This window comes from Rhinichthys klamathensis, unplaced genomic scaffold, assembly GCF_029890125.1.
Source record: "Rhinichthys klamathensis goyatoka isolate OS25496 unplaced genomic scaffold, OSU_Roscu_1.1 h1tg000006l_1, whole genome shotgun sequence".
NCBI lineage: Eukaryota > Metazoa > Chordata > Actinopteri > Cypriniformes > Leuciscidae > Rhinichthys > Rhinichthys klamathensis.
The window spans coordinates 4,109,366-4,135,558 of record NW_026606559.1 but is presented as its reverse complement, the minus strand read 5'-3'; the positions used below and the strand labels follow the sequence as shown (position 1 = coordinate 4,135,558).

The following is a 26,193-nucleotide window of genomic DNA, read 5'->3' as shown; positions in this document are numbered from 1 at the left end:
CTCTCTATTGTATTATACATTCATAACCAATTTCCATTATTTACAACTTTAATAAAGCATTCCGTTTCAGAGACCTAGCAGGTCAAGCAATAACCTTGGTGATTTTCCTCCAGCACTTGGCTTATATTTCAATTTTGCAATAAAACTCAAAGTTTCAGTCCAATATAAAAAAATAATAACAGGCCACAAGAAAAAAAAAAGCATCTTAACAACATATCAGTAACCCAACTCTGTCCCCTTTTAGCCCACACCTGTCCAAATTTATGTACAATTTCTTTTCATTTAAATAACTCTATTTGTATTGTCCTTCGATACAGTATAATTAGTCATTGTACAGTTTAGTTTTGAAACATGTGTTGTCCTGGATCATGTTGATAATCATCTTCTCATACATACGGTGTATGGATGACACGCTAATAATCCGACTGATCCTCTTTAGAATTTTTAGAAGGGGACGGCGGGCGCCTTTCGAACGTAGTTTGCGAAGACTGTGAGATAAAGCCTTGGCCAGGTCCTGACCTCCATTCTGAATCTTCCACAAGTGGAGGAGCTGTATAATGTAACGTTGTGAGGGACAGGAGTGAACCAGAGCCCGTACATCCTTGTCGCTCACTTTCTCACCAGGTAAACTGTCCATCAAGAGCAACAGGTCTTCCAGAGTGAGGTTTTTTACACTGGCACAGCGAGATACCTTCCTCTCACAGTGGTTTACATCTAGAAGAAAATGGGTGGATTATGTTAGTACTATGAACCTAAAGTACCTTGCAATGAAGTTCAAAAAATACATCAGAGAGGTATGTAACTGATATAATGCTGGTAGATGAAGTACAAAACTTGAAACAAATTGTTCACCTTGCATTAGAAAAATTATGTGATATTCATTTCAACAAAGCTTAAGGCATTGCAACTGGACAAACAACATCAAGTTCTCATCTACATACATCAAACGACTGTACTATAAATTTATCAAGCATTTTTGTTAAAGTTCTTGAACTTGAATAATACTTCTCTTTCTTACAAATTTTCTTTAAAAAAAATATAATTCTATTAAACTAGGGATATGTATTATTTTCCATACGTCTGTACATGAAGTCCATTCAAAAAATTTCAAAATGCAAATGTGTGTCAAAAAATATTGTTGGAGGTGCAATAAAAGCTCTTCATCTAGACAAAAATTGAATGTTTTAATGTAGAATCTTTTTTGTTTAGGTAACAAAACAATTATTATTGTAACATTACATTAGACAATATACATTTTAAATAAAGTATTAACCTAAATATAACTAACCACCTTCCCCTAAACATTTTGTACATTTTTGTAGTTTTCCCATAATATGTAAAAGTGTGAAATCATTCATTCATTCATTGTACTCAATAACTGGGTAATATCCCTTTGTAATTACACTGCTGAAAGATCAAAACATTTACAGATTCAAAGATCTAATATTGATAGTAAAAATCTGGTGTTTTTTCCTTTTTATTAAGAATCCAAAACTTTCCGGAAGACATTCTATTTTATATTCAATGCTAGGATTTGAACTCAAAACATGATTAGTGTTGATTAGTAGTTTGAAGGAGATTTACATTTACAGTAATTGTTTGACCTTTTATCGACTGAAGTTTCATGGGTGTCAATGACTTAAATCTCTTGAACTAGGATTACCTGTAAACCATATTACCACAACATAAGACAAAAAAATAGCCTTTAGGATTGCTAATGCTTGTACTTTCCCACTTGTATCCATGCTAACGATGCTGGTGACCACTTATGGTCTAACATTGAAAGGCTCTATATTTGCTAAATTCAGTTCTGTTTTTTTAATCTCCAAGTCTCTGCTATATAAAACAAACTGACCTTGGATGATGCTGAGGAGTTTATCTTGGTCCTTATTTTGTTCTCTCCAAAGACGGAGCAGATGTAATGCCTGCTGCTGAGGACTGCAGCTTTTCTTCAGCCTTTCAACACTCTTCCAGTCCACTTTGCGTCCTGGAAGGCTCTCAGAAAGACGCTCCACAGGGAAAGAGGCCAAAGGAGGTGATGCAAGGAACTGAAATATTGCTTCCTCACATAGAGTAATTTCTGGAAGGTCATGAAAGAGAGGTGTGGGAATGTTATGGACATGGAAGCCTGATAACAGCACAAACTAAATTACAAGGTTTTGCAGAAACAAAATAGAAACAGATACCAAACCATATCAGTATTGCAGCTACTCTGTACTCTTTTAGCCTATAGATTCTAATGTTTTAATAAATAACATGTTGAGAGCAGCTTTGACTATTCACATCTTTAAACTGTACTCCACCCATGTCTTATGGCTGTAATTTTTAGGGGAATACCTTATTTAAAAGGTAACATTTTCTAATGTAATATTACAAGTTACAATAATAATTGTTTTGTTACCTAAACAAAAAAGATTGCAATTATGTATGTACATTTACATTTATGTTTAAAGGGTCTACAAATAAAGACATTCACTAACTATTTACAAGATTTAAATACTGCGTAGACTGGATAAAAGAAACAACAGCAAATGTTGTTTTTTCAATGTGTCTCCAAGCATTTTCTTGAAAAACACGGGGGACATTCTTTTAACTTAATATCCTTTTTTGAATAATATCCTTAAAAGTGCTCTAAGCGATGTCAAGCGTTTTTTAGGCCAAACATTTTTTTTCACATACAGCAAACATCTCCTCACTATCCGCTAGCTGCCTGTCCCCTGAACACACTGTAAAAAAACGCGGCCTCTGCAGACACCCCAGGCTCCACAAACGTCAAAAAAAACAAACTGGGCTAACCCGCACCACGAAACATAACAAACTGTTACAGCCAATAACCGACAAGAAGTATTTGGGGGGTTAGTGCGTGGATGAGGTGGAGGGAGGGTCTAGCTAGCCTCCGTTTTGTTTGACAATACTTCAACAAGAAGTGACGTCACCCGACATCGCTTAGAGCACCTTTAGAAACCCCAGGTTTTACTCTCATACCAAAAGTGCACCACTGATCTATATAAGTGGAGCACACATAAAGCTGCCTCGCAAACTGTTCTCTGGAGTTCTTTTTCATGGCTTATTGCACTTAAACGGTCAAATACACACAACATATTATCAAAATGCCTGTCTTGGTGAGTATTCAGGTAAACACAGGAATGAGGTCTGCTGTCAGCATTGAGAATGAAAAATCTGTGCAGCTCTTAAAGTGACAGCAGCCTAATATACTGTTATCATGTTAATCAAAGAACAAGAAAATCACTCACTGCTCTTGACTGAATAACTTTTGTAACTAATTGTAAGCATTAAACTGTATTTAATTTTTACAATGAAGACTATCCAGTGTTATTTTACTAGGGCTGACTTCTAATAGTCGAGGATTCGACGATTCGATTCGGAGAGGTCTGATTCGACTGTGAACCTCATAGTCGAATAGTAGGGAAGTGTTATGTAACCAATAGGGGTGTGACGGTTATTATATAACCGAGAGACCGACGGTTATAGTTGAACACCGTCATTAGAACTCTATAACCGGCAAAACCGTGCTATTCAAATATTTTTTACACACATTTTTTATCATAGAGAATGTTTAAATACTAATATCATCTTACGAGGGAAGCGGAGGCGGAGTTAGTGGTGCGTCGAAGGCTGAGTGCTGGAGATGATTCGGGAGAGGTCTGTGCACCTTTACCGATCAGAGCGCGCGCTGACACGGAGTAAAGCCTTGTTTATACTCGACGCGTCCGCACGAGCGCGAAGGTGCGCACGGCAAAAAATGACGCGTTGGGTGCGCAAGACCGGCAAGACCCCATTTCGCTTGGCTGTGTGCACAGCTTTTTTTGTAACAGCGCGCGCAACGCCGCGTCCGAGGATGAACGACTTCAAGCCAAATCTGCCCGAGCATGTAGGCTACGTCTCACCGCACCGGCTCGCAGTTTGTGCGTCTAAATTGCAAAGTTCATTGCAAAGTTTTTTTGTTAAGGTTTTATTTACTGTGTGTGATTTATTTAAAACAAAGCACGTTCATTGCAACGTTTTTTTTTTTTTTTGTTAAGGATTCATTTAATGGAAAGCACATTCACTTCTAGTTGTCTTGCTGTTCATTTTAAATAAACGTAGAGCGAGTTGTCCTATAACAGGCGAACAGTTATTCAACCGAACGTCTAGCTGCTATCTAAAAAAAAAAAAAAAAAAAAAAAAGGTTCGACTATCAGTCGACTACGGCAAAATCTAACGAATCAGATTCGACTATGAAAATCCTTAGTCGAAAACAGCCCTATATTTTACATTTGATTACTTTAATTAATTTCTGTAGTAATACTATTAGACCCACCTGAAAAATACAAAGCCAAGTTCATTTCATTATATTGTATTTATTTATTTGTTCTTATTTTATTACCAACTGTTCACTTGTCTTTTTTGTAAATTGAGTTCAGAGTTTCAAAAAAGCCTCCCTGTGCTGTGTGAAAGCTATTGCAACAAAATTACCCAAATTATAAAAAAATTATGATAATAATAAAAATAACTATATGTGTCACGGATGGAACAGGAGTCAGACAGGTGGTAAGTAAAATAGAGTTTATTTACAGGATTGCAGAACCAGACGGAGATATGGTGAGTATGCAAGCAGATGGTAAGTAGCAGGTAAGTAGCATGAGAGTCTGTGGGTCATGTAGAGATGAGACAATGAGTGTGTGAAGAGGAGTCGAATATAAAGGGAGGTGAACTGATGAGGTGCAGGTGATGATGATTAGAACTCGGGAACGAGTGGGAGGAGTGAGTGAATCTGGTGGAATCCTGACAGTACCCCCCTCCTCCGAGGCGGCTCTTGACGCCTGAGAAGAGGGACGAAGACGGCGACGAGGTCTACCACGACCCCTGGGAGCAGGGCGATCAGGATGGTCGGCGTGAAACTGAGTGAGGAGAGCTGGATCCAGGATGTCATCGCGAGGAACCAGCCCGTTCTCATCCCAAGGCGTCATACATGTGACGCTTGTGACATTTCGTCGAAATCTTACGCACATGGCATCCTTTAGCGTCAATATGAGACACAGAACCCAAGCCGTCATACAGGTGACGCTCGTCTAAATCCGACGCACATGGCATCCTTTAGCGTCAATATGAGACGCAGATCCCAAGGCGTCATAACCGTACCCTACCCCAGACCTAAACCTACCCAAAACAGTGCGTGTTATATTGACGCTAAAAGATGCCATGTGCGTAAGATTTTGACGAAATGTCATATGGCGTCACCTATATGACGCCAAAGGATGAGAATGTGTTGGAGGAACCCACGACCGTTCCTCTGGACCATAATCCTCCCAGTCGACCAGGTATTCCAGACGAGGACCTCGTCAGCGTGAGTCCATGATGGTGCGGACGCGATAGATGGGTTCTTGTTCGACTGGAACCGGAGGAGGAGGTATGTCACCAGGGACGGTTTCTGTGGGAGGAGAAGTGACAGGTTCAATGAAGGGCTTCAACAGTGAAACATGGAAAGATGGTGAAATCCTGTAGGAAGATTTAGCCTGTATGTGACTTCGTTCAGCTGCTTCTGCACAGTGAAAGGACCAATGTATCGAGGACTCAGCTTACGGCAGGGCAGGCGGAGGCAAATGTCCCTGGTCGAAAGCCACACCTTTTGTCCAGGCTGGTACTGAGGAGGTTCAGCACGACGACGATCTGCTTGGTTCTTGTGGCACTGCCTGTTGGAGTTGCACGTGAGCCGAGTCCCATACCCTCTCGATCTGATGGAACCAGTAGTCGACAGCTGGAACCTCTGAGGGCTCACCTGACCAAGAGAAGAGTGGAGGTTGATACCCTAGGACACACTGAAAGGGGGTGAGCCAAGTGGTGGACTGCCGAAGGGAATTCTGGGCGTACTCTGCCCAGGGAAGGAACCGGCTCCAGCTGTCCTGGTACTGGTGGCAATAGGTCCTGAGATAGCGTCCGATCTCCTGGATCTTCCGCTCAGTCTGGCCATTTGTCTGAGGGTGGTATCCAGAAGATAGGCTGACAGTAACCCAGAGGAGTCTGAAGAACGCCTGCCAAACCCTTGAAATGAACTGTGGACCTCTGTCCGACACTATGTCCTCGGGGATGCTGAAGTTTCGAAAGACATGATTGAAGAGGGCCTCTGCGGCCTCAAACACGGTTGGAAGTCCAGGCAATGGGATCAGCTTGCAAGCCTTCGAAAAGCGATCCACAACGACGAGGACACAAGTGTGGTTACTGGATCTGGGAAGGTCTGTCATGAAATCAATTACAATGTGGGACCACGGTCGTTGTGGCACAAGCTCACCCTCCGGGAGTCTTCTGGGGGTGTTGGTAATGGCGCAGACTGAGCATCCCCTGACGTACCTGGAAACATCCTGTGAGATGGACGGCCACCAGTACCGGCTACTGAGGAGTGAGAGGGTACGCTTGCTACCTGGATGTCCAAAGCCCGGAACGGTATGAGCGGAGTCCACGAAGATGGAGAGGTACGAAGACGCGCCCCTCTGGACCTCCCGGCGGAGCGGGATGATGAAGGTTCTCCTGGGAAATCTGCTCGTCGATGTCCCAGATGATCGGGCTGACGATCATGGCTGGAGGGAGAATAGGTTCAGGTAGAGCATCTTCGGTTGAAGAATGATGAAGACGGGAGAGAGCATCCACTTTACAATTCTTGCTACCAGGTCGGTATGACACGATAAAATCGAAGCGGGTAAAGAAGAGAGCCCATCGAACCTGACGGAGATTTAGCCTTTTCGTTTCTCTGAGGTATTCCAGGTTGTGATGATCGGTTATAACCTCAAACTGGTGATTAGCTCCCTCCAGCCATTCTTCTAAAGCGAGCTTGATGGCGAGCAGCTCCCGATTCCCGATATCATAGTTCCGCTCCGCCGGGGACAGCTTCTTATAGTAGAAGGCGCATGGATGGAGTTTGGGAGGATCACCCTGCCGCTGGGAGAGAACCGCTCCAACTCCTGTTGAGGATGCATCCACCTCAACAACAAACGGTATATCTGGGTTAGGATGGACCAAGATGGGAGCAGTCAGGAAGGCTTCTTTTAGTTGTTGAAAGGACAGAGACTTGGGCCGGCCTTTTAGAGATGAGGTCAGAGGAGAACTGATGTGACTGTAGTTGATGAATCTTCTATAGAAATTGGCGAACCCGAGGAATCGTTGAAGATCCTTTACAGTAGAGGGCTGGGGCCAGTTCCGGATAATTTCCACCTTCCTCTGGTCCATCTGGACTCCCTGTTGGTCTATGATGTAGCCCAGAAATTGCACAGTGGTGGTGTGAAACTCACATTTTTCCAGTTTCAGGTACAGTTTATGAGCTCTCAGTTTCTCCAAAACTAGTGTGACGTGGTGCTTATGCTCGGAGAGAGATGAGGAGTAGATGAGAATATCGTCGATATAGACAACCACAAATCTGTTGAGATATTCCCGGAAGACCTCATTCATGTAACCCTGGAAGACTGCTGGAGCGTTGGACAATCCGAAGGGCATGACTCGATACTCATAGTGGCCTGAGGGCGTGACGAATGCCGTCTTCCATTGATCACCCCGTCGAATACGAATCAATTTGTACGCACTGCGTAGATCGAACTTAGAAAAGATGCGGGCTCCACGCAGCTGCTCCAGTGCTGCTGGGACCAGAGGAAGGGGATAACTAAACTTCACAGTTTGAGAGTTGAGATGACGATAATCAATGCATGTCCTCAAGCCTCCGTCCTTAGCCACAAAAAAGAAGCTGGAAGCGGCAGGGAACGTAGATGGTCGAATTAACTCCTGTTGAAGAGCTTCCTCCACATACTACTCCATGGCCTTCTGCTCTGGGATGGACAGAGGATAAACGCGGCCTTTAGACAGAGTGGCTCCAGGTAGCAGGTCGATAGCGCAGTGCCATGGCCGGTGAGGTAGTAGTTTGGTCCCCAACTGCTTGCTGAACATGTCCTGGAACGCCCTGTACTCAGCAGGAATCTCACCTGGTGGTGGACTTCCGGACTCTCAATGGATGTGGAGCAAACGGAAAACTCGGATCTTCCCACAGAAGATGAAGAAGAGGGGGTTTTCTGGATCTTCTTAACCGAAGTCTTCTCCCCAGCGAAGGACCTCCCCGGATTTCCAGTCGATGGTGGGTTGGTGTTGGACCATCCAAGGGCGTCCCAGGATGAGCTCAGCAATGGACTCCTCCAGCACCATGAAAAAGATGTCCTCCGAGTGCAGGCAGCCCTTGCGGAGCGTCAGTGTGGGGGTGAGATGTCGAATTCGACCTTGGCCCAGCGGTCTACCCTGGATGGTTTGAACTCTGAGATCTTGGTGACTTCGGCGTTTACGGACGTTCAATTTTTGTAGGAGTTGAGTGGAAATGAAGTTCCCTGCCAGTCAATAGTTGCCCAGTCGAGGAGGGCTTGTGCTGAGACACATACATGGGAGGTTAACAAATGAACAGTTGTGCGGTTCAAGGTGGATTTTGAACCGCGTTGAGATACTCGAATAGTTTTCTGAATGAGACTTTCGATTCCCAAGGAATCCTCATATACAACCACCAGCTGACAGATGTTAGGATTGAGACCATGTCGAAAAGCTGTCATTAAAGCTGTTTCATTCCAGCCGCTAGAAGCCGCCAGCGTGCGAAAATGAAGGGCATATGTACTCGCAGAAGACTTTCCTTGACAAAAGTTGTAGAGTTGATCGTGAACGGTGAGATCAGAAACTGTCTGACCAAACACTTCCTTGAAATGCTGAATGAAGCTTGAAAGGGATTTAACCGCAGGAGAATCCGATTTCCAGAGAGATTGGGCCCACTGGAGAGCTCTGGCGGACAGCAGGGAGATAATAAACGCCACTCGGGCTGAATCATTAGAGAATTGATGTGCTTGCATTTGAAAATATAGTGATACCTGAAGCAAAAAACCACTGCAATCCTCCGCCTCTCCGTTGAATGTCGCTGGTCGGGCCATGGGACTCGCAGAGGCAGCTGATGAAGCAGTGGATGTTTGCGGAAGTGAATGGTGGCGCGCAGAGTGAAGGAGATCTTCGGGAACGGTGGGTGGATTAGCCGGTGGAGAAGGAAGTAAGGACTGGCGAACAGCCTGAACTAGTTCCGCAAAGGGATTGCGAGGTGGATTCTCCACAGGCTCCGCTGGATTCTGCATTTCGTTGGTCTGGTCTTCTGTCACGGATGGAACAGGAGTCAGACAGGTGGTAAGTAAAATAGAGTTTATTTACAGGATTGCAGAACCAGACGGAGATATGGTGAGTATGCAACATATGGTAATCAGAATGGAACTTAGCTGAAGGAATAAACACAGTCTCTGTTACAGGTGCTGAAGGAGAGTCTCTGGGAATGGACTGATGACTGAAGACTGAAGACTGGACTTCTGTGTGAAACTTGATGGTGATCGGCGGATGGAGCTCAGGTAAGTAGCATGAGAGTCTGTGGGTCATGTAGAGACGAGACCAGACAATGAGTGTGTGAAGAGGAGTCGAATATAAAGGGAGGTGAACTGATGAGGTGCAGGTGATGATGATTAGAAGTCGGGAGACAGTGAACGAGTGGGAGGAGTGAGTGAATCTGGTGGAATCCTGACAATATGGCAGTATATATGACAGTTTTCTCAGTGGTATCAAAAAATTATTTTGAATATCGGTATTTTTCAAGGTATCATTGAATTTAGAAATTCCAGAACCGTGACAACACTAAACCTGACTGCACTATTCCAGCAACTCAAAGAAATGGGTCTCATACATATCGCAGCAATCGCAGCACAGTGATGGCATACTTTGATTCTAGAAAAGACACTGAGCTCACAGTCGATGCCAGCCCTGTAGGTCTGAGTGCAATTCTCTTTCAGAACCACAGATGTCCATCATTGCTTATGCTAGTAGAGCTCTCACTGATGTTGAAAGACGATTCTGTCAAACAGATCGTGAAGCACTCGCAATTGTGCGGAGTTGCAAACATTTTCACCTTTACATCTACATAAATCCATTCACACTGAAAATAGACACCAAAGACAATCTCATCAGTAATAATACTTGTTCCAAACTGCCCTCCCCCTCGAATTGAATGTCACACGCATACCATTCTGTTGAACGATTGATGCATTAACGATAAAATTGCTCAGCATTGTGGGAACAATACATGGACATAGCAGCTCTGCCTCTTTCTAAGGGAATATCATGTAACACCACATCCACATATACACTGATTGTCTTCATCACTCTGTCTCCTCTCCACCAATAAGCTGGTGAGGTGGGCATTTTGTCTCTTCTAATCAGAATGATGTACCATGTGAGCATGGTGACAATCTCTCACATGTAGTGACATTACCAAGAAGCCTGATTTAGAGAAACTGACACCCTTTGTCATATCTTTCTGACTACCATCAGGAGTGATATTTTCTCCAAGCATGTGTTTCGGATGTTTTCAAAAGCCTGGACTCAATAGTTGAAGCTGAACATCGAGTTATTCATTATATATTTAGAGTTCAGTCTCTAAAAAAAATCATGTTGCTTGTTTATATTGTGTTTGCTGTTTTGTTTTTTTAAAGCTAGGGTAGGCAATGTTTTCATAAAAATTTTCATGTTTTTTATTTTTATTACAGAGGTTGAAAGTCTCTTTACATCCAAATAGCAATCAATATTTAAAGTGTTATTTGTTTGTATATATATAAGAAGATAGAAGATATATATATATATATATCTTCTATGGAAGTCTTAGGACCAAAAAATGTTTGTCCAATCATTGCATTTGGTCCGAAATGCTATGATAGGATGTCCTACCTGCCTGACAACCTATGAGTTTGCATACCTCCGCACACCCTGCTTGCGCAGACATCACATGTCATCAGCGTGTTCCATCAGGCTATGCAGAGTTGTAGACACATTGCTAGAGTCACCGAACACTGCAAACAAACAGCAGCCACCTTTTACTCTTTCTCCTGAACCAAAACAATGAGCTTATTATCGTAATTATGAGATGAGAACCTGTGACGTTCTATGGATCTGTTTGCATCCTCAGACTCGGAATTATGCATTTCTATGGCAACCCTATCAACGCAGTTTCATATAACAGTCAGCCCCTACCCCCTGGACTGACGATTGTACACCCCTTCCCCTGGTCCAACGGAAATCAGTAAGCAGTACATAGGGGGTCATGGCAATACACTATCACTGGGCACAGCAAGGGCAGTTCCAAGGGATGCACCAGGAATCAGCACAGCTATTCCTTCAAAAATGTGTCCATTATTTACCAAAATTGGCACAAAAGATCTTCAAAGCAAACAACTTTTTCAATGATAAAACAAGGGCTGGAATTGTTTAATGAAACTTACCAGTGTGACATTCTGTGTGCTGATGGGAGCAGTCAAAGGTGAACTCTTTATTCTCGGATTCACACAGTGTGTCCTGGGTGGTTGTGCCAAGTCTGACAGTCTTCAGGCCCAGTTGAGTGCAATCCCTGTGGGGCATACACGGCTCAGTGGATGAAGATGTGCTGGAAAAATAACCCTGGGGACACTTCTCACACACTGTGTTCCTCTCTGGTGTGCCTGCAGGACATGTACATACACTCTCAATGCACAATTGCAATATGTAATTTTAGAATACAGAATACTTTGAATAGCAAAAACCAGGTCTACTTCTATGCAAAGCAGGCACATTCATGGCATTCATCTGAATATTTATTCATACTATATCAACAATCCTGCCCACTACATTGTTGAAATTCTATTTTGTGCTACTTTGTTATTATATTATATTATATTGAAAGTAATTATAGTGATTATATATATGTATTATAGTATGGCATACGGGACTGTTACTATTTTAAACATGACTAAAGCTTTTTCAATGATAAAACTCACACATTTTCTCCAACATTCTTTATATTAAGAATGTATAATCATATGGATATACCCACTGTGAAAAGATGAGAAAGGAATCTCATTTTATTCAAGCTAAACACCCATGTACTCTGGTGTATAGGAAGTGAGAGTTTTATGAAGAATTGTTTAGGATTCATCACTTGGACAAATGTCATTCACGTCACACATGACTAAAAGAAACCAGCTACTCACATGTATAGGTCAAAAATGAGTCAGATCTATAAATGACTAAGATGAAGAAAAAAAAACACCCTGAAACTATTAGTGGAGTTTAATTATGTGAATAAGGAACTAAGGAATTTTGAGGAACTAGATTTTTACTTTTGGGTCTCATTCTTTAACTGTGCATAGAACTTTAAAACATTAATTTCACACTATTTATTAGAAATTAAAAACGTGACAATAAGCCAAATGTACAATAATTTGTACTTTAATTTGTACTTTTTTTCAGAGTAGCAATAATGTGTGATATTGCTCAATCTAATAGGTTCAACATAAAACGTGTAGTCTAGGGGCAAAAAAACGGTTTGGGCATCTATTATGCCTCTATTTAGAATCCATCTACATCAGAACTATTGAGTAAGATCACATTTATGTTCTTTTTTCTTTTAGCATTTTGTGTTGTTGCTAGGGTGTTACTAGGGCGTTGTGGGAGGTTGCTTACAGGGCTAAGTCAAAACAATCCAAGTCTCTATAATATTATGGCTTCTGGATAAGTCTTGAGTGTGTAATTTTATTGTCTTATCCACCAGGCAAAAATTCCAATATGTTTGATCGGTTATAAAAATAATAAAACGAATCTCTCCATTAAGCTGCATAATTTGGGATTGCATTGTTGTCATAGCACAAATTGATTTATGTACTCAAGTGTAACACTTGGTGTAAAGGGTATGCTCATCAAAAAAAACTCATATAGCCTATAAGCCAGAAGAGGACATCACAAATGTTCCAAAAAAAAGTCAAGTGTTTAAGGACCTCTGTCACCATCTTATGGTGAATGTAGAACTGCTCAACTAATATTTTTTTCATAAAAAAAAAAGAAGAAAATTCGTTCAATACTTTTTATTTAAAAGACATTGAAAACAAAAATATATGAATATATACATTTGTAACAAACTAAGAGATAAGCTTAAGGAAAATAATTTTTTTCCTTAATATTAATTATATTATTTTCCATGAAAAACGCTAATGATGGAATCACCCATATTTGGAGATAAATCAGAGCCAAAATCTTGCCATCTTCACTGGTTACAGAAACCAAGTATTCATAATATATTCTTTAATTTAAGGTTTTAGAAAGTGATGCATGTGGGCTGGGAATTCAGTAATTCACAACGGAACACTGAGGGATAATGTTTGACCTAATTAAAAAGAGACAAAAATAAATGACAAAATTAAAACATCTGGTATTGAACACAAATTCTGAGAATGAACAGATCATCCTCATTAGACTCAGTCTGGAGTCTGGGTGGGGTGGCCAATGTGAAAACAACCAGCAGTGTTATTCTGTTTAATGAACACCTCTGTCACTCACACTCTCCATTGCTAACAGGGAAGTGATTACTTCCACTTACTCTGCTGGAATTCAGCCACTGTGAATTTCTCACTGATACAACAAACAGCATGATTAAATAGCACCCTGACAGCACATGCACGCTGCCAAATGTTCCACCAGCTGCCAAGAAAGCTTAAGTGAGGTACTGGCCGACTGCTAATGTATACTTCTTTCTAATGAATGTGCTTTCTTAACCTTGAAACCGGTTTGAAACAAAGAATACTGAATACTGGATTAAAAATGGTAAAATAAAGAATATGGATGCATTATGGGTTTAATTCAGCGTCAGTTGACTGGCTGAGTGTGGAGTTTTACTGAAAACCACTGAGGCTCCCCAATAATTATATTTAAAATGGCATTTAAAAGCAATGACACACTTGGCTAATTTAAAATAAAAGTGGCTCCTTGCTGAATAAGCTTTTCTAGAGGCCAGAAATGTTGGAGTCCTTGCAAGTTGTGTAGCATTTCTTCTTCATAATATTTTGGTGAATGAGATGTTTGAAACTTGATACATAACTTACATCTGGCAAGTCTGTGAAATTGCTAAATTACTCGTTTAGACACACTGGTTCAAACATCGATGGTCTTGAATTCATAAATATTGTTCTAGCACACTGTTGACAAAGAATGAGTGTACGTACCCTGTACAGCGACTCCAGAGCCAGGTAAGCAAGCTGTGTGATGGACACAAAATTCTACGACCAGGTGATACCCAGGTATACACTCACAGAGCCTGTCATGAGTGCTGTTACATTCCCTTTGTACAATCTGCCTTTCTTTGCAAACAGATGTACAATGTTGACAGCTGTCTCCCCAATGCCACTGTTCCGCAAAGTGTTTTTCTGGGCAGGGGACACAAATGGTGGGTTCCTCCATCCTGCAGTGGCGTCCCACGGCCATGCCAGGTGGACACTGCTCACAAAGCAGCACCTTAGAGGTCAGAGGGTCTCGGTGCTGGTACTTGGGTATTTCTTGGTAGGCCCATGCAAAAGACATGGCAAACAGCTAAGGAAACAAATAGGAAATACAGTTTAGAGATTGCATTTTGGTATGAATGTGAAGTGTTTTCTAAGTTATTTTGCGGATTTCACCTTCACACTGCTGCCATGAGAGAGAGAGAGAGAGAGAGAGAGAGAGAGAGAGAGAGAGAGAGAGAGACCATACGGAAATGTAATATATGCACAAATATGAAATATCAATATATGTAATATATGCTCATATAAAGTAAAAACATATATAACCTACTAGAAATTGGAACGATTACATATATTTACATAAACATATATATATTTATATGGGATATATTATATAATCCATATTTTGACATATATGTCTCATAAATAATTATTGATACACTGTATATGTATTAATAAATACATACATATGTCAACCTGCCAGAGTCAAGTGATTTCAGTAAACGAGGCCTCATTACGTTATAATTGTTTTGAAACACTTCGAAATTTCAATGGTTCACCGCTGGGGGCGATGATCTCTGTCAACCCATTAACATGAGGAGTCACTGAGAACCTATGAACAAGTGTCTGTGGGTTATACCTGATCTCTGATCAGTTTTGTACATTTGTAGATGTTTTAATTAGACATTAGTATCATTAAAATGAATAATGGTAGTTAATAGTCACATATTGGCCTGTTTAGCTGAGCCATAAAACAAACAAAATAAACCCTGACAATTAATAAAAGAACATATAGACACTTGCTATTTAGATGATTAGATAATAGCATTTGAAAGATTTTACTTAAAATAAAATTGCAAATGGTGTTTTTATGCATGTTTGGCCTGGGTTTTTGTTGCATTTACTCTGTTCTGACCACTAGGGGTCACCGTGGAGAGAGGTGTCAGATTATTTCAAAGCCTCGACACAATACGGCACATTTGCTTCAAACTGTTTTAGTGTTCCACGAAGCCTCGATCTGCCCACCACTAAGCAAGTCACAGCATGACAGTAAAAAAACAGTACACTGCAACACCTACAGGGAAAACATGCACAACAAAAAACAGGACTGAAAAAACAAGGAGAATAAATAGGGAAGGAAATTAGGGGTGTAACGAGGGAGAGCAGGTGAGACAAATGAACCAACAATCAGGTAACAAGAATGGCGGGGTTAAGACAATAGACAGCTCAGCAGATGAACACGCAGCCAATAAGAGCTCTCACTGACTGAGTGTCCACAACACCACATGAAAGCACCCAGTTGATGATAAACAGGTGCCATGTGCTACATCATGAAAGCGCCGATGATGAACATGATCTGCATGCTACACAGAACACAACATAAAAGTTCACAGCCAATGATAAACAGGAGCTGCATGCTACACAAAATACAACAACACACACATAAACAAAGCGTTCTGCCCAAGCGAAACTCGAAACCAACAAATCCAGCGCATGCGGCCCAAAAGTGCGGCCACAGACGTTTAATAATAAATAAATGGAATAAATAAATGAATAAATAAAATAGGACATAAACAAATAATGAAATTCCTTTTTTTGAGGAATGTATTTTGAAGAATGTTGGTAACCAAACCATTTTGGTTAACCTTGACTTCTATATGGAGAAAAATAAAAAAAACAGACATATCTTAAATGATCTTCCACAGACAAAAAGTCATACAGGTGTGGAATTATATAGTCTGAGTAAATGCTTTTATTGGGGTGAACTATCCCTTTTAACAACAATAACATTTGTTAACACCTAATTCTAAGCGATGTCACGCGTTTTTTAGGCCAAAACATTTTTTGTCACATACAGCAAACATCTCCTCACTACCCGCTGGCTGCCTGTCCCCTGAACACACTGTAAAGAAACGCGATCTCTGTAGACAGCCCAGGCTCCACAAACAGCAACAAAAACAAACTGCGGCGACCCGCTCCACGAAACATAACAAACTGTTCCAGCCAATGACTGACAAGAAGGGTTTGGGGGTGTGGTTTGGGGGGTTAGTGTGCGGATGAGGAGGAGGGAGGGTCTAGCTAGCCTCCGTTTTGTTTGACAATAGTTCGAACGTCAACAAGAAGTGACGTCACCCAGGATCGCTTAGAGAACCTTTAAGAAACCACTTAGCTTTACGGGTTAACATTACATTAAACTGTCAGGTGGTTGGGTTTGACATTGGCTGTAATGAGGCCATTATAACATTTTAATGACAAATTAAATTTGTACCACTGTAGTTGAGGTCAAGAAAAATATTCATGACACAGTTATAATGGCCTCATGACAGCCAATGTCAAAACCAACCACATGACAGTTTAATGTAATGTTAACCCATAAAGAAAAGTGGTTTCTTAAGTTTGATAATTAATCTGCTATATCATGTTTATAACATATTTATGACAATATATGATGTATTGGTTTATGTCAAGTTGTCATTACCAAGACACTGACAGGTTTTGATGTATTGGTTTATGTCAAGTTGTCATAACAAAGACATCTCAAACAATGTCATATTTGCATTAAAAATGTCATAATTGAGAGAATGACACTTAATGACAGTTGTCATAAACATGCATGAAACCTCCTTCATATTCATGACATGTGTCATGTCATGATTATGAAGGAGTCATGTCAGTCTTATGCACACCCCTTCAAGTAAAGTGTTACCAAATTATTTTACTTCAATTACAATTCATTATAACTATTACAAAGGTCATAAAACATATTTGAAGAGAAAAAGCTTCATCCTTAATCCATATGATCTAGGCTTTAAAGCTCTATTGTTAAATTATCCCTTGTAATTGCCCTAATAACATTTACCGTAGTTCTTGCACAGAATCCAGAGTTTAACTGCTGTAGTAGGCCTATTAGTAAGATCATGGTAGGGCTGTCTCTGGAGGGGCAAAAGGTGGAGATGATTCTAGGGTCACACATTTGGAGTATTTGGCTTTTGCCATCACCCATGCGATCCAATTGAAAACTAAATGAAAAACAAAATCTAAAATCTCTATATAAGCATACTGAATGTTTGCATATTTGTTGCTTAAAGGCACACTGTGGAACTTTTCAACCTTTATAATATATTACCAAAACCCATTGAGATGGTACATCGACTTACAATAGGTTGAATGACACGTCTGCCGAAGCCTGAAGGTGTCTGTATCGCTTTTACTAGCACTATGTAACTTCGGGTTTCGGGTAGGAACCCGAGCACAAAAAGAACTACAAAATTCGACCGCTTTACGGCATACGTCACTTCCCCCACCACCCCAACTTCCTCAAATTCTAACGTGAGAGCTCAACTCGCGTTTGATTGCCGGCGTCTGTATGTTGTCGTCATGGCTGAATCAACAGCTACTCGGAAGAAAGCGAAGAAAGCGAAGATTTTGTCAGAGGAGACCAAAAAAAGAAAAAGGGAGAGTTTAAAATAAACATCGGCATAAAAGTGTATATATAATGTAATATTTACTGCGAATTCGTGTAACAAAACTGATATAAGTCACAACATACTGCCGTATACAAATGTAAATGTAAATGTTTTTTTTCCCTTTCAGCTCATATATGTTTGTATTTGTGTAAAAGGAAAAACAAACTGAAGACTACAAATAACGGAAATATGTAGTGAGTTATATCAGTTTTGTTAAACGATTTCCTGACTACTCGATTTCATCTCCAACCCATTGCAAAGAGATCCTGAAGACGTTAATTGTTTGCATCAGGTGTGTTTGATTAGGGTTGGAGATGAACTGTGCAGGACAGACGATCGGCAGGAGCAGGATTGGGCAACCCTTGTCAATGCGACTTACCTGATCAGACATTGTTTTCTGCATATGCTACTTTTATTCAATTTGTTTTCTTTATAGGATTTATATTATTAATCTTATATTTATATTATTATTTTGGTCAGTAGTGAATCGATTAACTTTCTCCAACATACAAATCAAATGCCGTCTGCACTCACATAAAGACACGGGAGGTTGACTGTTTGTTGACTTTTGCGACAATGCTGCGGCGCTTGTGGCCTCTAGGGGCACTAGACGTGAAAATTACAGGTCGAGCGCACCCTAGTGGCCAAAAATTCCACAGTGTGCCTTTAAATAAACTTACATATATAAATGAGACCTATATTGTTTCACATATATGGTCTTAACATAGAGTACCATATAAAATTTGATCATATAAAATTTTTTAATATATGTACATATAGGCCTACTAATTTTACTATGGGTATTTGATGTATGGTATAAACCTATAAAAAATCATATATAAGCATACCGAATGTTTGCATATATGTTCTGTGAATAAATTTGCATATATAAATATATATTTTTAGGGGCGGCAGTGGCTCAGTGGTTCATGTAGGTTGTCTACAAACCGGAAGGTTGGTGGTTCAATCCCCGGTTCCACCTGACCAAGTGTCAAGGTGTCCATGAGCAAGACACCTAACCCCAGCTGCTCCCGACGAGCTGGATGGTGCCTTGTATGGCTGACACTGCCGTCGGTGTATGAATGGGTGAATCTGAGAAAAAATTGTAAAGCGCTTTGGTGGCCATTGGGTCTGTGAAAGCGCTATATAAATGCAGTCCATTTACCATATATTGTTCACATTTATGGCCTTGCAATTCTAATATATGTATTTATAATAATTCTACTGGAATTTCATACATGGTATAAACTTATATATTCATATATCCTGAGGATGTATATATATGTGATAACAATATATTGCCTTATTATAATATACATATATGACAACACTGCTCGGATATAGGGACATATGTACATATATTAGATTTCCGTATGGGAGGTGGGAAGGAGATAAAGGATGCCAAGCTACCCATAAATTGTGTTCTACACAGCAGGTGGTGGATCTCAGTGAGGAAATCATTAAGTCCTTAAACAATTTTTTTAGCATAGTGAATGCTGCAGAATTAGAGTGAAACTGTGGAAAACGTTGTGAACTTTTAGCCTTTTGGCGCTCTAAGCAAGGTTGCCATTTGACGAAGATGTGTACAGTACTCTAACCCAAATTACATACTACCATGGAGTCTTTGAAAGTTGTAATTACACCGTTCAAATGATCTAAAGGAAACTCACAAAGAAACCAGTGACCTTCAGTCAGTGCTGAATTCAAATGCTTAATTTCAAGGTAAGCTACATTTATCTCAGGCAGACATAAGGCTCTCAGAGAAATCTCATTGTTCTAAGAGTGGAAGCCTAAAACAGGACACTGAAATTAAGATTTGAATCCAAAAAGATTCAAGTATGATACAAGATGGCTAATAAGACAGACTAACAAAGATGGAAGACCATTCAGTCAAGTCAAGTCACCTTTATGTATATATCGCTTTTTACAATACAGATTGTATCAAAGCAGCTTCACAGTGATAACCTGAAAATAATACAACAAGTTTGTTTCTAGAAGAAAATTGCATCATCGTCCACCTGAAGTAAGGAAGATCAATAATATTGTTGAATATTAAATGTCCCCATTCAATTTTGCACTTACATAGCTAATAGATTAGAAAGTGTGTGAAAAACACGGATCAACATCGGCAGAGCGTTTGAATTATGGAGAGACCTCCGCTATTTTTATTGTGATAAATTACAAGTTTTCAGATATGCTGAAATAATGGTAAACTGTAATGAAATAGCAAGGTAAACTACAACATATATGAGACATGAAATGAATACAAAAGACTGTTCCAGGATAACAAAAAGTACGTGCTTTAGGATGTAACTTTTATTTTATGTACTAGATCTACTGTCTAACGTCACTCATCCCACTACTATCATATTGTTTATAATACACATTTCCAGACACGTTCAGTACAGTAATGTTACTTCCTACGATCTTACTGTTACACTGAAATTGTTTCGTTATCATATTATAACCGTTTTCGTTATCATATTATACATTCACCTATGTTGACATTGCTGATTGTGAAAGATACACGAATAGTTAGTGAAATGCCTTATACTAGATAACACCACAAATGTAACGTTATCATGGTAAGAGAATGGAGCATTAGTTCAACGTCAAGCTGATAAAAGTAGCCTATTATTGTAACGTTGCAGTGGGAGTTTACACGAGTTTCCGGCATGTTGTGTGATGCTTTCCCCGGTGTGTTGAAAAAGTCTCAGCGTGGCCGTGTACCATGAGTGCTCGCTTTTGTGTTCGAGCACGCGCAAGAGCACGAGCGCTCTTGTAAAAATTGGTTGCAATCTGAAACATCACTGATAGAGGCCGCTTAAAAGTACATATAGCACCTTTAATCTCTTCACTAATATTATCTTCTGTAATAAAAGATACTCCTCTCCCTCTCTATATATGTCATATCAGTGGCGTGATTTATTTTTGATTGATATTTGAAATCAACCCAAACAAGCAAAATAAAGCTTCGCGAAAAATAAAGCGATGACGAACGAACAACAAGAAAGAACCAAAAATGAACATACGATACATGAGTAAAAGGAAGAATTCGTTGTTAGTTGCAAGAAGCACACATTCAAAACCAATGTTACTGTAACGGGGTTCGTTGTTATGGGAAGGAGGCGGGAACCGGCGAACGTTCAATGATTTTAATAAATAAACAAATACAAAATGAAAGTAAAACCAGCAGCCCCTCACGGACGACTGCTGGCCACAGAAACAAAACACAAAATAAAATAAGGCCTGTTCCTCTCTCTATCTTCACTGTCGTCGCTCCTCCTTTATGCCTCCGCTCCTCCGTGAGAGATGCGAGACCGGTGCGTCTCACAGGTGTCGCTCATTACCACTCACGCCACCGGCCTCGCGCCGCTCTCACGTCACTCGGCCTCGTCCTGCTCGCCACATACCCCCATCGCCCCTCGCAGGCCGGGGGGTACCCACGAGACTGCGCTCTACTCCCCCCCCTCCGGGGGAACCGATCACGGTGGCCGCGGCACCTGGGGGTATGGATAGACGAGGCGAGAGAACAGGAGACGGAAGCATGAGGAGCGACAGATACGAGAGAGGGGAGAGAGGAGAAAAAAAAAAAATCATGGTCCGGTTCCCGGACACACTGCCGCTCGGTCCTCAGCCAGCTGAGAGACTCACTCGCGGTGCCATGCGATGGTACTGGACATCCGTTGGGGAAAGGTTCGACACTCCTCCGCCTCCTGGCGGACGGCGATGGCTCCTCCGGTCGAGGGCAGCCGGCAGCGAGTCCTCCGTTCCCTGCTCCGCCCCCATCAAGGCCGACGGCAACAGGCTCCGGCCCACGGCGAACGGGAGCGACTCCTCCGCTCCCTCTCGGACAGCAGGCACCCCTCCTCGACCCAGGAGCACGGCAGCGAGGTCCCTGTCCCACCTGCTATTACATCGCTCCAGCACCATCGCCTCGGGCAACAATCGGCGGCCATGGCTCCCTCGTGCTACCCGACCTCCTCAGCACCGCGATCCCCCTCAGCAGCGAGGGCTCTCCGACAGCGTGTCCCTCCTTCCTCCCGGGTTTTCGGCACCAATGTAACGGGGTTCGTTGTTATGGGAAGAAGGAGGCGGGAACCGGCGAACGTTCAATGATTTTAATAAATAAACAAATACAAAATGAAAGTAAAACCAGCAGCCCCTCACGGACGACTGCTGGCCACAGAAACAAAACACAACATAAAATAAGGCCTGTTCCTCTCTCGATCTTCACCGTCGTCGCTCCTCCTTTATGCCTCCGCTCCTCCGTGAGAGATGCGAGACCGGTGCGTCTCACAGGTGTCGCTCATTACCACTCACGCCACCGGCCTCGCGCCGCTCTCACGTCACTCGGCCTCGTCCTGCTCGCCACAGTTACTCACTTATGAAGCAGGAACAAAGCAACCGTGGCGTCCTTTTTCAGGCCTTACCGCTTAGGTCTCTCCAGCGCTGGAAAGCTTTTCTAATATTAACGTGGGTCCTAAAGCTCTTGCCTGATCATTACCCTTCTTTTTACAGTGATACTCCTCTATTTTTTTTCTCTTTTGTAATGTCTCTTAGCCATCTCTTTTAACAGTCTTTCTTCAAACCTCCCTCTTTCTCACTCTCTCTCCTACCCCATCATGAGTGTATAGGCCCCTACTGCTGATTGGCTACAAGTTTGTTGTGGTGCTCGGTCAATTACACTTTCAACAGCGTTTTTTCAGAAACAGCTTACTGCACCTTTAGGGTGTGTTGTTCACACTTGGCATGTTTCGTTAGATTAAAATGAATCCTGGTGCGATTTCTCTGTTAGTGCATTTCATTTGAATAAATGTCAAAGCTACCATCTGAACCCTGGTGGACACCAAACAAGCAGACCAAGACAGCTGAAATGATGGGGTCAGCTTCCAAAAAACACTGGTGCTGTTCAAATGAAAAATGAACTCAACAAGGACCAAAGACATGTAAACGAATCAAAAACATGACATGGGTGTCGCAAGATGCGACCCTAAAAAGACAGAATGCTCAAGCATAACGTTTCCCTTTCGAGGGAACCCGTGCTGCGTCATATGATGACACTTTGGGGAACGCTTTCAGCGGGACTGTGTCTGAAGCACGTGTGCAACTGTGTCACCTTGTGATGTGTGACGGCGTAACGTGGAAGCTACAAAGGGAAGCCAGCAAGACAGTAATGTCAGCTCTTCAGCCAGGGCTCTGTGTCAAACAGTCTGTCCTATTTGGTGTTGTTTGTCCCATAAGAACTTGAAATGTTAGTATAAGCATAGCTGAAGGCATGTGTCTTCCTGCCCGTGTTAAAACTTTGGGAGGTGACAAGCGATCGGTGTGTGATACTGTTTGGTTGCGAGGCATGCACAGTTAGCTCCTGAGGGTGCTGGCTGTGTTCATTGAGAAATATATCGACGCGCACTAGCAAGCATTAAAAATGGCCTTCAGCTTGATTAGAACTACTAGTTATGAATAAGCTACACTATATTCTGTTATCATATTCATAACTTATTTAATGTATCATGGCCTCTCCTGTTGTACAGATGAACTGTGAAAACAAGTTTTATACCTCCTCAAGGTAATAGCAACAGCCGAACAGAGAGACACCATTTAGGGAAGTTCAGACTCTTTCATGATAACTGATAACCTCTCCTTGATAACAACTTCACAGTTTCCATACTAAAGCCCAGCTCAACCACCATTATTCTAGTACCTCATTATTCGACATGGCCTCATAAAAAACGTCTTCGTAAAAAAAGGGACATGGAAAGTCCAATGATGTTTGATAATCTCCAAAACATGCATTCATGCAAATAATGTTTCAGAACCAGAGCTACACATGCAAAGCACACCTCTACAACTGTACAAAAATACAAAGTACAATGTGAAGGACAGTGAAACCATACAGATCAAACATTGTATCAGGTGCACCAACATTAAAATGGAAAGCATATGATCAGTGTACTCATTGTGTACCTGATGCTTTGCAAATCTATCAGGGGATTTATATTTGTGCCTATAATGATTATCGTTTGCTTTAAGGGTATGAGTAGGATTTATGTTTAGGGGTAGGGTAATATTCACTCATAACCACAGTCTCCATCGTTTCCTGTCTCCACTAACAGTTCATGAATAAAAAAATCCAAAAACCACTATTATAATATTATGCCATTACAGTATAAATACTGTATATCCACATTATTATAACATACTGTTATAATTATTATTACATACTATTATAATAATACTCTAATAATAATATATGTAGGCCTAACTAATTACACTCCAAATTACTGTAAGATGTATATTATCAGAAATATTTTCAACTATTTTATAACACCTTTAGGAAAAAAAATACTAAAAGAATAAATATGATGCCACATTACAGGGTTCTTGATGCAAATAGCCTACTTCAGGGACACTCCAATACACAATGTATTTGGCACACGAGAAGCCAAGCATTCTGCGTAAATAAAGCAACATAAATGTATCAAAACCAAGTAGGTAGCCAAAATAGACAGCATTCTGGGGCATCAAAAAAAAAAAAAAAAAGATTCGACTACAAACAAGCCGATATGATTCACCAAATGCGAACGTTTTTGTAGATTTCGCGCGAAAAGACCAATTGATTGGCAGGTTCATTCACCTGCGCTGCTTGACAGAACATAAAATGTCCGTTAGTTAAGCATCAACCACAACGCGATTTAATAGCTTTCAACATAATTTATAATCGTTTCATATTATGTAAAACAGCAACAGCATCATGTATTGAGAAAAAAAAAACACAAACTAAGCAGAAGGTTTACTGAAGTGTCGCAGGCACTGAGTATCATCATACTCACCATCTGTAATTTCACTGCTGTCAGTGGAGGCATATTCAGCACACTCATAAGTCTCGCAGAAGTCCGCACGGACAAGATCGTTTCCACACTTATAGTTTGGGATAAGGTCATAATGTACCCACCCACTTTGTGGCACTGCAGTCCGTCATCTGGCTGTTTCTCTGGCTTGAATCATTTTTACCTGCGGAAAGTACACTTTTGATGAAGCCAGTATGAAAAAACTGCGTATTTTTAGATTATTCGGGAAATGTGGTGAAGGGCATGGATCAAACTACGATGGGATATTTCAGGCTATTTATGCCAGTAACTCCTTTATGTTCCGGAAAGATACAACCAGAATGAAAATTGCTGTTTGTAATGTCTGGATTTTTTCTTACTCTAAAGTTATTTATTAATAAGGAGCAGTGGCGGCTGGTTTGCGCGCAAACAAACTGAATCACACTGTTAGTAATACAAGACTGAATGTAATTTACAAATAACTATTTAACAAGTGATATAATAATGTATCATTACTGCTTAGCTTAAAATTGAAGTGGAAAATTCAACTGTTAAAGCATGAAATAATGTAGCCTACCACGAATCAGTGAATTTGAGTTATGGGTATATTATCAGTAATAAAGTAATCATTAAAAAAAAAGTATCAGCCATTTGTATCAATGCGATTCAGAGATGAAGGCCATAATACTAATGTTATCCACTAGAGGGAGCCACAGGAGAGCAAATCCGTTGAAGATCTAAGTTTAAAGATTGTGAAAATTGTTCAATAAATTTACTTTTAGTAAAAAGAAAAAGAAAAAAAGCATATTAATTCATTATAGTTTAATAAATTTTAATAAAGCCCAATATAATAAGTTAGCAAAAACTGTGATCTCCAAAATACTTATAGACCATTAATTTTTTTATTTAAAATGTAATCCTAATGATATTGACAATATATTTGTCAAGTTGCAGACATGACTGAATGTATGTCCAATTGCAGAAGAGACACTTTATTTTGTCTATTTTAATATAGTAGCATACATATAATAATACTTTCATAAAGAGACACTTTAATAATAATAATAATACGTTTAATTTATATAGAGCCTTTCCAGGGCTCAAGGACGCTTTACAATAAACAAGCAACAATAAAGGCAATGGACAAAGACAGCAGACAAAACAACAGTAGGTAGATGAGAGTGTAAGTACTGAAAATGAGAAATTGGGTAGATGGGGCGGCACCCAGCAGAATACATTCAGATATAAAAAAATGCAGGCCAACTTAAGAATTATGACATTCAGAAAATAAGTAAGTTTTGAGCATGGATTTGAATTCAGAAATAGTATTAACAGAACAGAGTGATCAGGGAGAGAGAGTTCCACATTTTGGGTGCAACAACACTGAATGATCTGCCCCCCATTGAAGCAAGGCGATGCCGAGGGACGACGAGAAGGCTAGAGTCAGAGGATCGTAAAGTGTGAGTCGGGGTGTAGGGGTGGAGCAGGTTACAGAGATAGGGGGGAGCCAAGCCGTGCAGAGATTTAAAAGTGAGAAGGAGAAGCCCAATATAATAA

The 26,193-nt window shown here is 40.8% G+C and overlaps 1 protein-coding gene across 2 annotated transcripts; it reads right to left on the bottom strand.

Annotated features, from left to right (window-relative positions):
* On the bottom strand, positions 1 to 24,755 carry LOC130090227 (tumor necrosis factor receptor superfamily member 11B-like). 2 transcript variants are annotated; one of them, XM_056257712.1, is made up of 5 exons: positions 24,640 to 24,752; positions 14,067 to 14,430; positions 11,319 to 11,534; positions 1,856 to 2,080; positions 1 to 714 (listed from the first exon to the last, which is right to left on the bottom strand). In XM_056257712.1, exons 1-5 carry the CDS (start codon positions 24,748 to 24,750, stop codon positions 323 to 325), a joined length of 1,308 nt encoding a protein of 435 aa, XP_056113687.1. In that variant the 5' UTR covers positions 24,751 to 24,752; the 3' UTR covers positions 1 to 322. The 2 variants fall into 2 exon arrangements, with proteins under 2 accessions (XP_056113687.1, XP_056113688.1); XM_056257713.1 differs by lacking the exon at positions 1,856 to 2,080 and having other exon boundaries at positions 24,640 to 24,755.
* Between the last annotated feature and the right edge of the window lie 1,438 nt (positions 24,756 to 26,193).